This window comes from Sus scrofa, chromosome 7, assembly GCF_054392235.1.
Source record: "Sus scrofa isolate SSC_HxYL_T2T_F1_AM1 chromosome 7, Sscrofa_HxYL_maternal_Yorkshire_Landrace_v2.0, whole genome shotgun sequence".
NCBI classification, from domain to species: Eukaryota; Metazoa; Chordata; class Mammalia; order Artiodactyla; family Suidae; genus Sus; species Sus scrofa.
Window position 1 is genome coordinate 99,588,956 of NC_139389.1, and position 14,707 is coordinate 99,603,662.

Sequence of the window (14,707 nt, forward strand, 5' to 3'; positions counted from 1 at the left end):
GAGTGTTGAGGGAGAAGTAGAGTTTAGAGGATGTGCCTTTTCATCATATACTTTGCTGTGTTGTTCCATATTTTTTTTTCCCCTGGAAAAGTATTGCTTATACAGGTTTTTGTTCTGAACTTCCTTGGAAATTCCTTTTCCTGTCATAGCTTTAGCACCATCCCCCTTTTTTTGGGGGGGGGGCCACTTATATGGCACATGGGAGTTTCCAGGCCAGGGATCGAACCCATACCACAACAGCAACCCCAGGCCATTGCTGGATCCTTAACCCACTGCACCACAAGGGAACTCGCTCACACCATTCATTTTTAAAGTCCTCAGTAAGGATGGTTGCAGAGCATTAACTGTAGGGTAGCTCTTTCTGCTCTGCTGGTTCAAGAAATATTTTTGAGCTTCTCTCATGTGTCTGAGCTCTCTCTATCCCTCCCTACATAATGTTTTTTCCCTCAAAATGTTTTCCCTTCTCTTCTGTTTTTTAGCTTCTATCTCTGTTCTTCTGCTTCCATTTTTCCTACCTTTGCTCCATTTTCTTCCTGCACCGAGTCCTTCCAGAAGATGTTGCATACCCACTGGTGCCAGTGCTACACACTGCTGGCATTGGCAGAGCAATATGTTTTGTGATATCCTTGGTTTTACTGTATTTAAGCCCCTAGGTTCACATCAGTGCTGTAATACTGTCAGTTTTGCAGTCTAAAGAAATGATGGTAGGAGTGATCCTGTAGCACAACAGGATCAGCGGCATCTTGGGAGTGCTGGAACGAGGGTTCAATCCCCAGTCTTGCACAGTGGTTACGGATCTGGCTTTGCTGCTGCTGCGGCTTAGGTCCTGACTGTGACTCAGATCTGAGCCATGACCGGAGAATTTCATATGCCTCAGGGTGACCAAAAAAGACAAAAAAGGAAAAGAAAAGGAAAAAAGAAATGATGGCAGTGCTTTGGAGGGCAGGTGGCAAAGGGGTCATGAGCACAGAGCCCCGGCTCCGCCACGCCTTGGACACTGCCTGGTGCCTTGTACACACTCAGTTCCTGTTCCAAATCGTCATTTGGGCCCTGTCTGCCCAGAGTTTCCAGTTTCTAGTGTTGTTGTTTTTTTTTTTAATGTCCTATAAAACCTCATCTGGAATGGGACTTGCTGAGAATTCAACTTGTAAACGGGAAGAAAGCAGTCTGTTGTAAGATGTGGTGACTTAAAGGTCATCATATTCCTTTTAGGCTTCCTCGCATTACCAAGAGCCATGTGGTTGTTAAGTCGTTACCACTGATAGAAATAGCGAGCATGCGGTGGGAGAGGGTGAGTGGGCTTTTTTTTTTTAATCAAGGCAAAGATAAACATCGCCTTGATACAACGAAGAAGCCAAATTGTTTTTGCCAGGTATTGCTTGAAATGAATGGCCCATCACGAATGCAAGAATGTTCCTAAAAAGTAAAATAAGCACTTCAGTAAAAATTCACATGGCCCCTTTCCACTTGGCATTATACCCTGGAGGTCTTTCTCCATCAGCAATTTGGGATTCCTCTTGTTTCTTATGGCTGCATAGTATTTTTAACAGTACTTTGGATGGACACTTAACCATTGTTTTGTGGGTTTTGCTTACAAATGATGTCTCAGTGACTATTCCCAACTTGTATAGAAGCATCTATAGGATCAATTCCTAGCAGTGGAATTGTGCAGAGTGACCTCTAGCTTCAGAATGAGAGCAGACCTTTGGTTGGAGATATGTAGAGAGAAACTATAACGGGACACATCTGTAAATTACCTCGCTCCATTTTACAGGAAGCACGTGTTAAGTAGCGCTTGTTAAGTAGCACTTGTTAAGATCATCTGACTCTAGAGCCTCTGCTCTTGACCGTCATTGTGCCTTTCAGAGCTCTTAGAAGGCAGCCACTGCCAGGTTGTACAGAATTGAACCTCCCATTTGTGACAGGAAGAAAGCTGTGCTCATTTCGTATCCCTTCAGAAAGGAGGGATGATAAAAAGTGGAAGGACCAAAGGGAAGAAATAAGGTTAGGAAGGCAGGGGAGCAATTATTGACGGCATGGGTTTTGTGGCCTTGATTCTTCAATCTGTGATAAAGAAGAGGTGTGATAAAGAGAAGGCATAAAGCACAAAAAAATAACTGCAACTTAACTAAAGGCTGAATTCAAGACCTAAGGTGAAGCATAAGTGCTCGGGGTACACACTAGTGTGTGTGGTCAGAGAAGGACTAGTGCCTTTATCTTGGGGCTAGGAGTCCCTAAAGATCACTGGCCTCCTTGTCCCCCTGCTGACCCCTATCTGAGCTGCTAAGGGCTTCCCTCCCCATATTTGTAATATTGCTGGTAAACATATTGCACTTTCTGTGATCTACACCTCACGGCTGCTGCTGTGTGTTAAAGATGTAGATACACTTGGTTCAAAGAAGGGACAGCATTTATGTGCTGTCAAGTAGAGCAGATTGCAACAGAATTACTGTGGAGTTTGTGTTGGATGGTACAACCCCAATGGTGTCCAGGAAGAGATCAAACCAGCAGAGAACTGGAGCCACAGGTTCATTTAATGGTGTTACAGGGAAGGGAGCTGGAGGGCTTATTACCAGTTGGTCTCTAAAATGTAAGAATTATTATCAAGGCATTATAAACCATTTTTGGTAGCTACAGGCCCAGGCCACGATGGGTGGTTGGGGACCAGGATGGGAGAAATGGTATGATCAGTAGAAATCAGACATATAAGCTATTTTATTGGCACACTGTATCTGGTGATGTTAACAAGATAAGTTGTAGGTAGGATAATTTCTCATCAGATGGGAGATATATTTAGAAACCGTTTCTCATTATATAATGAAAAGCTACTAATGGAGTAGCAGACAATGATATGGGTAATAGCTTACCAACTGTCACTTAACTGAGTTTGGGGATGATAGCTTTCTTTCCTAGGTGAGGGATACATTTTTTAAAACTCAGATATGGCGTCAGGTTCTAGCTGTATCCTAAAAGAAACCCACAGTGAAATATTTTATTTATATGGTTCTATACCCCGTGTGTTGGAAGTTGGGAATGAGTTATTTAGAATACAGCTTAAAGAAATCTGCCCTTCAAATACAAAATCAATTCACCTCTTCAGAGCACCCTTCGGTTCCCATTCTTTAGTTGTTTTGTTTTAAGAAAAGCAAATGGAGGAGTTCCTGTTGTGGCTCAGCAGAAATGAACCCAGCTAGTATCCATGAGGACACAGGTTCGATCTCTGGCCTCGATTAGTGGGTTGGAGATCCGGCGTTGCCGTCAGCTGTGATATAGGTTGCAGATGAGGCACAGATCCTGCGCTGCTGTGACTGTGGTGTAGATCAGCAGCTGCAGCTCCGATTGGACTTATATCCTGGGAACTTCCATATGCCACAAGTGGGACCCAAAAAAGAAAGAAAAACAAGTGGAATAAGATCTACAAGTTGTTAAAATGGCCTTTATTATTTTAACCTGTCCTTTATTTCATTCCCAATTATTTTCTAATAAAGACAGCTCTTCTACTCTGTCTTCATTTAGATAAGCTCATCTTATTTTTGCCTGAAATTGTAGCTAACTCCCAGATCTAGATTTGAGAAAACTTGTACTTAGTAAGTAAGAGCATCTCAGTTGGTTATGAACGGCATGGATTTCTTTTGGCTTGTTCAGAGTTCAAATCTGGCAGTAAGCAGGGTTAGTAACTCATCTGGTGATATAAAGGAGATGTACACAGACTGGTGTTAGCTGAATAAATAAAGATAAATTGAATTCTTAATTATCTCTACTATAAACTAGGTGCTTACGGATTTTCCTGTTTTATAGCGCTTGTCTCTAGGATCTTGACAGCTTAGATTCAGCTTTGCTATTGTGTAAATAGTTCTTTCCTTAATAAAGAATCTTACAAAGGTAAACTATATTCCTGGATAAGCATCCAAAAGTGGGTAAGAGCTTTACTCTCTCAAAGCTCATGGTCCTATTGAAAAAAAGAGATAAGTACAACTGCTTTTCATAGTTCTTCCCTCTGCCTTAATAGCTTCTTCATCTAGATAGTATGCTTGGGAGGGGCCAGAGGAGGAGGCAGGAATTGTGCATCCTGCAGGACCTTACCATAGAGGCTCCCAGGAATGCCCTTGTAGGTAATATTAAGCCCAAAGCAAGTCACCCTAAACTCTCACTGCAACACCTTTCATTGGTGCTAATCCACTATATACAGTGGATTATGTATACAAATCAATGCTTATGGTGCTTTTCACTATGACTGGGAACTTGCTTAGATAAAGACTCTCAAAATGTGTGAAAATAACACAGCCTAGCCAAACAGAGAGTGAATATTGCCAGTGCCCTTTGCTCTGGTCTGTACTAGAATTGTGAGGAAAGTCAACTCATGTTTTAAACCCCTAACCCTCACCCCGCGCTGTAATTGAGAGGGACAAGGTTAAGCAGACACCTAGGAATGTAAGGGAAACGGGTAACTTGTAATCGACTGAATCCTGGAAATATACAAGATGTAAAGGAGGGAGGGGGCTGTGTTTCTGTGCCCTTCTGACATCGATATCACACAGTTTGCATCATCTCTTCCTTCCTCCTAGATTCTTAGGGAGACAAGGGTCTGTGTCTTGGGCCTCTGAGAACCTTTGGCAGGGAACCGTGATAAGTGCATTACACCCAAACCCATTCCTGGAAAAGTTTTATTTTCTCTATTCATATAGGTAATTTTTCTTTTCAAACGAGATTGACTCTGCACAGATCTGAATCCTACTTTTAAAATGTGATATCTGCTGTGACTTTAAATATTCAGTGGGGGGATTTATGATGTGAGTGCCCATAGTTTAAAATTGGATTTTGCTACTTTCCATCTGAGAAAATGGAAGGCTTACGACCTTGGTCCCCTCCCCATCTCTCTCGGTGGCCCCCGGCCCTTGCCTGGATGTGGTCGCGCCTAAAAGATTGCCGCCTGGCTGGGCGCGCGAAGGTCCCACGCCCGGGGCTGGGCTCACCCGCAGGTGGACCTCCTGTTTCCCCCCCCCCGCCCCTCCCCCGGGCCACCGCCCCCCGCCCGGGCCCCGCCCCGCGCCCGCCCGCTCCACGCGCATTGGTGCCTCCAGCTGTCGGTCCCCGCGCTCTGGGGAGGGGGCGTCGCCCGGCTGCGGTCCCTCTGCAGAGGGTTGCTCGCTCCCGGTGCGCCGCTGCCTTCCCGCCGGCCCCGCGGGCGCCCCCGCGACCTCCGCGGCAGCGTTGTCCAGGGACCCCGGCGCCCTCGGTAAGTGAAGCGGGCGATGAGGCTGTGAGGAAAGAGGGCGCGGGGCCGGTGTCCGGTCCGCCGACCACCCGCGTGGCGGAGTGGGCGGGAGGTGCCCGCTGGCCACCGGGAATCTGGGGCCCCGAAGGTGGCCGGGGTAACAACGGGGGAAGGTGTTTGTCCGCAGACATCTCCACTCAGTATGACCCTCATCAGCTCTGCCCACCTGCCCTCCCCGCGTTTGAGTTCGTCCTGGGGGCTTGTGTAGCTGGTAGCTTTTTTCCTTCCTTGCCCTTTTCGGGGCGAATGCGGTGTGGGCTTCCTGGCCATTATAATTGTACATTTAGCTTGAAGCTGGATTAGCTGTTCCCCGCCCCAGCACTTTCCTTTTTGAGTACTTTATCCTGCGCTCTAGCTCCTGCCATAAGGCGCGTCAAGCCGAATGAGAGATGCCTTCCTCCTGAAGGAAGCTTCGTGTGGCCCACACCTGGCGCGGGGAGAGATGCACCGCTTTTCTCAGGAAGTGGCTGCTCTTTGCCTCCGTGCTTCTCTGCTCACGGGAAAAGGGCAAGGGGTATTTTCAGTGGCAGCAGACTTGCGATTCTATCAGGAAATTACAGCTTCCTGGAGCAATAAAACTACTTCTGCAGGTTAAGGACGAATCATTTGCAGTCTAATGTTCCGCAAAGTTTTAATAGCCACAGACTGCATTCTCCCCGTTTCAGTTAGGTTTTGTTTGGATATCTGTTGTAGTTCTACATCTTGGTATACATTCCAGTGAGCTTCTCAAGCAATTGTCCTTGAGCAATCCAAGTTAGTTTCAAATGACACATTCCTAAATGATCTAATATCAGCATTTCTATTAGGTATACATCCCTCCGGTTAATAAAAAAAACACTCAGGTGGGAGGATTCATAAGAGGTGCGGAGACAAAGAGCTATAATTAGCTGTGGTTCTAGTGTATCATGTTTAGAGGGACACTGTTAAATGTTCATATTTTAGTTCCATCATGGTTGTAGGATGGCTTTGTCTTTCTGTCGGAGGCAATGGAGTATGTATCACCCGACCTAAGGGAATATTTGCTTACATCATGAACTGATATTCAGAGTTCCAATTCCTTCTGTGGTTCATGGAATCAGGAGTTGCCCAAATAAACCTTCAACAGTGAAGGATTTACATTTTTTTAAAAGTACAAAGAAAGATTCCCTTTGCTTATCTTCAGACATCCATAAACTAAAATCCACAGGATTTCTGTTAGGTGGTCACCTCCTTTCTCTGTTCTCTGGTACTATCATACCATCTTGTGGATTAACTTTAAAATATACCTTTATGTTTATGTATAATCAGTTTGTCAGTTGCACAACTTATCTATTTATTTTTGGCTTTTAGATTAGTTCCAGAACCAAGAAAATATAAAGAATTTCAAAAGCTTGATTTTAAAATGGCAAGAACTCAGTCTACTCTTGCTTCAGCTATGAGTTGATGGGCTGCATCCTGGTTACATGACCACTGAACAATCTTTAAATTTTCGGGCTAGTGAGTTTGGTGCAGATTAGCATCTCCAAAAAAGTCATTTTTTTCTGATGAAAATCCTAAAGCCCAGTTTCAGGGGATGGGCTTCAGAAACAAGCAATTTTGGGTTGAATCTGAGCTCTGTTATTGACTAGCTCATCTAGAGCAAATTAACCTCGCTCTGGGCCTCAATTTCTTCATCTGTAGATGGTGATACCACCACCTACTCTATAATGTGGGAGGATTAGAGATGTGTGTAAAAGGGCTTAGCACTTCCTAATACACAGGAGTTGCTCAACAAATGTCAACTACTGTTATCATTCACTCTGATCTTCAGTTATGTGCTCGTTATGGAAAATGTTTAAACAGCAGATACTTAGGAAAAAAATGTCAAAGTTATACAAACAAATTTAAGAGTGGAGAATGACAGTAATGTTAAATTTCCCAAGAGCATGTATGAAAAGTAGCACCTCCTTCATGGAATATACATTTTTAGAACAGAAACCTTATGGTATAATGGAAAGAACATCAGAGAGTTAAAGTCTTCAGTTCTAACTCTGGCTATGACCTCATCTAACTGTGTGGCTTTTAGCGGGCCAGCTGCCCACTTTGGAGCTCAGTTTCTTCATCTGGCTGGATATGAATAATCTCAAATGATCTCTAAGATCCTTTGCAACTTCAGAACTCCTTATTGGATGTAATAAAATTTAGCTTGCCCAGCACCCTGCCCTTTATTGTTTTTTGGTGGTGGTAGTGGTGGTTTTTGTCAACTTTCGATTCAGAGTCATAAACAGTTCATAAAGACAGCACAACTACAGAATTGATAAAATAATATCAGATTTGCAGAGTAATCCAAAATGAAGTTTTAACAAAGAGAGCAAAATAAATTCATGCTGAAATCTTTTTGGATAGGGCAAAAGTAAACCCCAATTTTTATTCTCCGGTCATTTTGGTAAGTTATTATATGGGAAACATGCCTGGTAGAATCATAGTCTCTACAGAAAACAGCAGGCTGATAGTGAAATAAAATACCACTCTGTTTTCTCTTGTCAGGTTGATCGTTAAATAAAGCAAAAATATATCCAGTAAAAGGGCTTTCATGAAGAAATTAAAGACAGAAATTACAAGTAATAGAGAAACTAGGTATTTGTATAACTGGAGAAACCACCTAAAATAACCATGGAGTAAGACAAAAGGAGTGACTCCATCTGGAAGAAATTTTATTTAGTGTGTGTTTTTTTTTTTTTTTTTTTTTGTCATAAAAGGCTGCTAAGGAAGAGAGGCAGTAGTTTCTAGAGAAAGAAAGAGTATAATGTCAAAATGGAGACCACAGTTTCTGAAATACAAGTAGAAAGCAAGGATGAGAAGAGATCAGCAGAAGTTAGTCCTCAGGATGAGAGGCAGGAGGAAAAAGCATCGATGCTTTGCTTCAAGAGAAGGAAGAAGGCAACCAAAGCAAGGAAGCCCAAAGCTGGCTCTGATGCTCCTGAGGCAGCAAGGAAATTTCCCCCAGAAGCGGGAGCTTCTGATCAGCCACAGCCCCCAGGGGGAGCCTGGGTTTCAGTCAAACGCCTTGTAACATGCAGGAAAAGATCAGATTCTTCAAAGCAGCAAAAGCCCTGTAAGGCTAAAGTGCAGCCTGAAAGCAAGGATGCTGATCTTTCTAAGAAAAAGGCAAAATCCAGACTCAAGATTCCCTGCATAAAATTCTCAAAAGGGGGGAAAAGAAGTAATCATTCCAAAATTATAGAAGACTCAGACTGCAGCATTAAAGTCCAGGAAGAGGCTGAAAGTTTGGATATAAAAACTCCAGTCCAGTTGGATGACCAGGCAACAAAAACCAAGTCAACTCTGGATATAAGGGAAGATGTCTCACAGAAAGATGGTGATGAGGTCTGTGAATCAAATGTGAACAAGAGCATAACTTCTCCTGGAGAAAAAGTGATTTCAGTAGAACTTGAGTTAGGTACAGGGCATTCTGCTATTCCAACCGGAACGCTAATCCTTGAAAAAGATATTGAAACGACTGAAGAAAAACCAAGCATTCATCCTCAGCAAGGGAGCCCACTGGAAACCTCAGACATAGAACATCCCCTCCCAGTGGTTTCTGATGTTCCTCCCTTACCTGCAGTCCCAGATCAACAAATTGTGGAAGAAGCCAGAAGCAGTATCCTAGAAAGTGGACCAGATTGGAAAGACCACGAAAGTAGAGAGATTGTAGCTGAGGAGAGTAAGCCAAAAGATACTGAATTGAGCCAGGAATCAGATTTTCAAGAAAATGAGATCACTGCAGAAAAACCCAAACCAGAAGAAAGCAAAAGAATGGAGCCAATTGCTATTATTATCACAGACACTGAAATCAGTGAATTTGATGTTAAGAAAGCTAAAAATGTCCCTAAGCAATTCCTAATTTCAATTGAAAGTGAGCAAGTAGGGGTTTTTGCTAATGATAGTGGCTTTGAGGGTAGAACTTCAGAACAATATGAAACACTCTTAATAGAAACAGCTTCTTCTCTTGTCAAGAATGCTATCCAGTTGTCTATAGAACAGCTGGTTAATGAAATGGCCTCTGATGATAATACAATAAACAATCTTGTACAGTGATTTAATTTCTAGATCATGGGAGGAAAGAAAAGCTTAATGGTGAGTTATATTACATATTTGTGGCATTCCTTATTCAGTAACAAATGAGAGATTTAGCATCTGTGGAATTTAAAGGTCCAATTCTAGTCCAGAAGTGCTAAAGAATTAAGTTGTAAAACCCTCCCTACCACTGAAGTGTAGCCACTTCTGGATCAGAGGAAGTCAGTACAGATTACAATGGGAAGTGACATCCAGGGAGTTGCTTAGCAGGTGGAGATTGGGATGCTAGGGAGAAGGAAGATGGATTTTCCGTGCACTTGCCATATATGCCATAAGCTCTTTAACATCCTCTGATGTCACAAAGCCAGGTTTCCTTTTGATAGTTCAACCTTGTGTATAGGTTAACATTCACATTCAGCTTCCAACAAAACAACTTTTTTTTACAGTGTACTTTTCTGTTGTTTAAAATGAATAAGGTGAACTATTTTTGTGAATGTGTGACTTACAGTTTGTTACACTCCTAGGCAGTAGTCTTACCTCAAAAAAATACTGCAGAAAAACTGATTAAACATGACTGGTTTTCTAGTCCTGCTTAAGTCCTTTACAAAAGCCATTCACAAATTACTTCAAACAGGCAAATAATTATCAAATACAAAGGTGTGGAAACAGGGAGTATATTTTCCCTCTCCATCTTCCTTCTGCTCAAAACAGACAGGTACAAATCCATTTATACATAGAATCACCTGCTGAAAACTTAAAAACAAAAACAATAGCAACAACAAAAACCAAAAATGGAATATTACTTTCCATCCAGGAGAAGGTGAACTTCCCAAGTGACAAGTTATCACGGATACCATAGGATTCCTCTCGCAAGATTAAATCGCTAGAGGCTACATTCATTGATCTCTCCCCAAAGAGGGGAGAGTGGATTCAAAGCCAGCCTGGCGTAAAAGTCCTAGGAAATCATAACATTTTAGTGAAAATATTATTCATTCTTGGCCAAGAATGAGCCAAGAACATGGCTGAATAGAAAGTGAAAAGTGTTGAGAGACTCTGGATATTGGAAATGAACTTTTTCATCAGTACTGATTCAGTCCAGCTACTCTCTTACCAAAAAAAAAAAAAAAAAAGAATATAACAAGAAGGGCTTGTTTGCATTTTATTCAGTTATTTAAATCATCATTCTCAATGATTGCCATATTTTTTGAAAAAGTCAACCTACTGCAACCTTTCCTTGTGTGAAATGGCCATAATACTTCAACGCACTTCCCTACCTCACAGGTCAGGGTCCATGTTGTTCCCTACTGTCTAAACTGAGTGACAGTGTCACTCTGACAGCAGATGAAGTAATGACAACTTTCACTTGAGTTGTAGGGTATTTTTTCTTAAAGATATTTGTACATTCTTGGCGAAAAGAATGTACATAAGATAATTTCAAGCAATCTGGTGACTTTTTGCATTCGTTTGGACTGCATATACAAAGTATGTGTTAATTTGTCTCATAGAATCTTTGTTTCTTCCTGTAAGCACATATTGAGACATCTGGCAGAAGAACCTTATCTGATTTTGGAACCAAACAAGATAATGGGTAAGATTCTTTGCTGAAGTGTAAAATTATTCCCCCCATATTTTTCTGCCACTGTGCTTACACTTTCGGTGGACGAAGAGGGAAACTACTAAAATCCTTCAGTTTAGCAAAATGAAAAGTCGATCCCTCAAAATATGACCCAATAAATCAACATTAATTGTATAACTTTTAAACATTTTTTAAAAAAAGACCACTAAGTCATCCTCCCTAAAGAGAATACTCTTAATTTGCTATATGTGGTGCTAATGGACTTGGACAGCTGCCAACAGCTGCACATTTAAAAAGTGTACAATTTTTAAAAACTGATTCAAGTTGATGCATTTTACAGTGTTTTGAAGAATCCTGATTTCATTTACTGCAAGGTCAGCTCAAGCCAATATACTTTCATTGTAAGTTTTTAGTAATTTCTCATGAATGAGCAAACAGTATAGCACCAGTTACTGAAAATATTTTCAAATGTTTAGGCATATTTATTTGTTTTAAAACAGATGTGAGGTAAATATGTATAATGAATTTTTTAAAGTGACATTTTATCTAAGTAGTCCTAGGTTTCTACTTTTTTTTTCCCCCACTGTAGTGTGACACATATTTGATTGGAGTGTATTATAATTGTTTTGTGATGAAATGTGTATTCTATTTGCATTCATTCTTTAGTTTCTCCTCAGTCTTTTCTATTGAGAATATCTGTCAAATTAAGTAAGTAGGGTTCCAATTTGAAAGATATAATCTCAATCTGATTATATCTGCTACCTGGCCAAATCCTACTACAGTGAATTCTAAGATGATCTAAATTGTTTTGTTGTTACAGAAATAATTAGGAATCAGATGACTTAGAAGTCTCATAAAATATTTTTTATTTTAATGTTATTTTAAGCAATTTGACCTTATATGCAAGACATTAAATGAACATAAATAGGTTCTTATTCAATTCTTATTTAAAAGGCAATTTAACAGCACCACATTAATTCTCCTTTATATTTGCTGTGGTATAAGTGCTGCTTTTAGTGAACATTTATTAACTAGCTGCGCTTCAGTTTTTCTTTGAATTTTACAAGGCAGGTTGGTTTATCAGATAGGTACTCATTAACATTTTTAGCATTATTATTGTCCCCCTTTTAACAGTCAAGTATTATTCAGTTTGCTTTACAACAGCAAATATGAAAATCCTCCTCTATTTTATGTAGCACTATTCACTTAACATTTTCTCAAAGTACTTTATAGGATATAAAAATAGTCCCTGGTAACATTTAAGTAAAGGTAGCAGAAAACAAAAGAACTTTCAAAGAGAAATTATATTCCCTCCCACCTCCTCCACCTCAAAGAACAATAAGCATGTGGCACAAATGGAGTTCTTCAGAAAAGCCGTATGCATAATTTTCTTCAAGGTAATCTATTTGACAGCATGAAGTTTTGATCTTATTCAGTGTGCTATTCAGTGAAGTCTTAGAAATGCTCTGATTTGTTTCGGAGAGATTAAGTCATTAAGATAAAGGAAGAGATGGGACATGAGGAGTCCCCTGGTGGCCTAGTGGGTTGCATATCTGGCTTTTTCATTGCTGTGGCTCCGGTCCCTACTATGGCCAGAGTTCAGTCCCTGGCCCAGGAACTTCCATGTGCCTCAGGCATGGCCAAAAAAATAAAGGGATGGATCATGAGAGGGCACCAGTCAAATCTGGCTTCTGCACAAAATCCGGAGTTAACTTCATAAGTTTCTAACTTCAAGTTGCCTTATTTTTTATAGTTAAGAATTAGTTTGGGGGGGTAGTTTACAGCAGAATTTTTAACATAATTGTTAGGCTTTAGAATTGCATTGTTTGAAAAGATCCTTTTAATGTCAACTTTATTCAAATGTGTGTGAAGTCTGCTTTCTAATTTCACCTGATAATACATTAGGGGTGGACTTTTCTGCCTGCCATTTCTGCATTTTTAAAAATCCTCATTTAAGGTTTAGAGTTCTTTTGGTTAAAATTCCTATGATGTTTTATTGTTAATATGAAGTTTATTAAACAGAATTCAAAATTTCAATATATAGTACATTTTATGGTACATTTTTGAAAAGAATTTTTGTAATCCTTAGTTTAAAAAAATTAACAAAAGGAAGCTACTGACATTAAATTCAATTTATTCAGTATGTGTTAGATATGACACATGCCAAACACTGTTTGATAAAGGAGACAGGCTCCCTTCTCTCAAGGAGTACAACCTGAGAAGCAGCAGCAACCAGAACTGGGACGAGGGTTAAGGCAAAGAACCACAAGAAATGCAGCACTGTGAGTGTATTGGGGGAGAATAAAGAGAGAGCAATTCATTTTGTCTGGTGTGAGAAGATGGTCATATAAATACAGGGGCAGTTTGACAGCATTCACTCTGATTTGTGAACAGGTGCAGAAAAAAGCCTGCATCATGTTACATATTTATAGTAGTTCTTTGTAAAAATGTTAAGTGGATGAGCTATTATGAAAGCAAAAGTTCCAATTTGTATTTCTCATTAAAATTAGTACTATATTACTGTGGATTAGATGTGAATATTTAAGAATACTCTGTAGAAAAAAAGGTTTCGACCTGAATTAACATATGTACTATTAATATAGAAATAAATGTTATCTTGGATCCTGTTTATTTATACAAATCTTTTAAGAGAAACGTGGCATAGTACATTCACTTCCTAAAACTATAAAGAGCACACCCGTGGAAGCTACTGAGTTAGAGCCACCAAAAGCTCTATTCTGCTGAGTGTTGGACAGACTTCATGATGACATGCCTCAAAGAGCCCACCTCCAACAAAGAGAAACACAAACATCTAGAACTTGAATTTCACCAACTAATTCTACCTAAAGGGCGATTCTGACTTTGATGCCATCTGTGAACCCAATGGAAGTACCCTTGTTTTTATCATCCCTTGCTATTCTCACTAGATGTCTTTTCAACATTATATTAACCTATGAATTGTTACCACTCTTTATGGTTTTCCAAACAACGAAGCAGCCTTGATGTGAAAATGCTTAAATTATTAAGATGGTGCCTGCTAAAGCTAGGTGCTTCAAAAGTTTTGTGTTTACTAAGATACAGATTTTCTTCCCTCAGTGTCGACAGCCCTGTTTTTTCTTAAGCACAGCCCAATGACAAGAACTAGGCTCTATGAAAGAGTGCTTTCCAACTCCTGGGACCAATTTAAAGCTGACAGTGTCTTAAAGATCCTAAACCAAAACTTTGTCCTAAAGTAAAATGTCTTATTGATGTACAAATACTGCACACAAGGTATATAATACACTTTGCAGAAGTTAAACATTTTTATTAAATCACATTTTCCTAATTTAAGAGAAAAGCACTTAACCTTTTGCGACACTTGTCCTCCCTCACAGGCAGTTCTGCCCTTAATTCTTAAGTCTGGAATCTCCAATCCCTTTGTAAAGTACATAACTTTCTTTTTTTTTTCCCTTAAGCTAAGGAGGCTTTCCCTGAAGCTAAGGAGGCTTTCCCTGGAGGCTAAGTTCCAGAGCTTAGGAAAGAGAGAGAGAGAGAGAGAGAGAGTGTGTGTGTGTGTGTGTGTGTGTGTGTGTGTGTGTGTGTGTGTGTGTGTGTGTGTGTGTGTGTGTGTGTGTGTGTGTGTGCATGAGCACACTACACATTCACAGAAAATCCTCAGCAAACCTGGGCACAGGCACCATGAACAATTAAGGAAAACCAAGGTGAAGAGAGGATGGTGCGGTGCTCCTAGGCTGGAAAACTCCCAAACTTAAAGTTGTCTCTCTAAATTCCAACCTGTTACAACAACAGTGGTAGTGGTGTTCGGCAGTTTCTGCATATGA

At 40.5% G+C, this 14,707-nt stretch overlaps 2 protein-coding genes across 17 annotated transcripts in view; one reads left to right on the forward strand and one right to left on the reverse strand.

Moving 5' to 3' along the window:
* The window catches only part of ZBTB25 (zinc finger and BTB domain containing 25), a 47,086-nt gene that overhangs the window by 5,397 nt on the left and 26,982 nt on the right, over nt 1–14,707 (reverse strand). For 5 of the 15 annotated variants that reach the window (XM_084969488.1, XM_084969481.1, XM_084969489.1 and 2 more), the window contains exon 5: nt 5,630–5,765. The exons of 8 other annotated variants lie outside the window; for them this stretch is intronic. In XM_084969488.1, coding sequence (XP_084825614.1) covers nt 5,649–5,765 — 117 coding nt within the window. In that variant the 3' untranslated portion in view covers nt 5,630–5,648. Of the gene's footprint in view, nt 1–5,629; nt 5,766–6,143; nt 6,283–14,707 lie in introns of those variants that run through there. 2 more of the 15 variants (XM_084969484.1, XM_021099916.2) reach the window with 2 other exon arrangements.
* AKAP5 (A-kinase anchoring protein 5) lies at nt 5,096–13,513 on the forward strand. Of its 2 annotated transcripts, none has more exons than XM_013978285.3 (2): nt 5,096–5,236; nt 7,781–13,513. In XM_013978285.3, the coding sequence occupies exon 2, from the start codon at nt 8,048–8,050 to the stop codon at nt 9,329–9,331; it is 1,284 nt and encodes a 427-aa protein (XP_013833739.2). In that variant the 5' UTR covers nt 5,096–5,236; nt 7,781–8,047; the 3' UTR covers nt 9,332–13,513. The 2 variants fall into 2 exon arrangements, with proteins under 2 accessions (XP_013833739.2, XP_020955585.2); XM_021099926.2 differs by having other exon boundaries at nt 7,993–13,513.

Bases quoted from the DNA above. Each gene is read 5' to 3' on its own strand.
- AKAP5 (XM_013978285.3), top strand. From the start codon at position 8,048: ATGGAGACCACAGTTTCTGAAATACAAGTAGAAAGCAAGGATGAGAAG.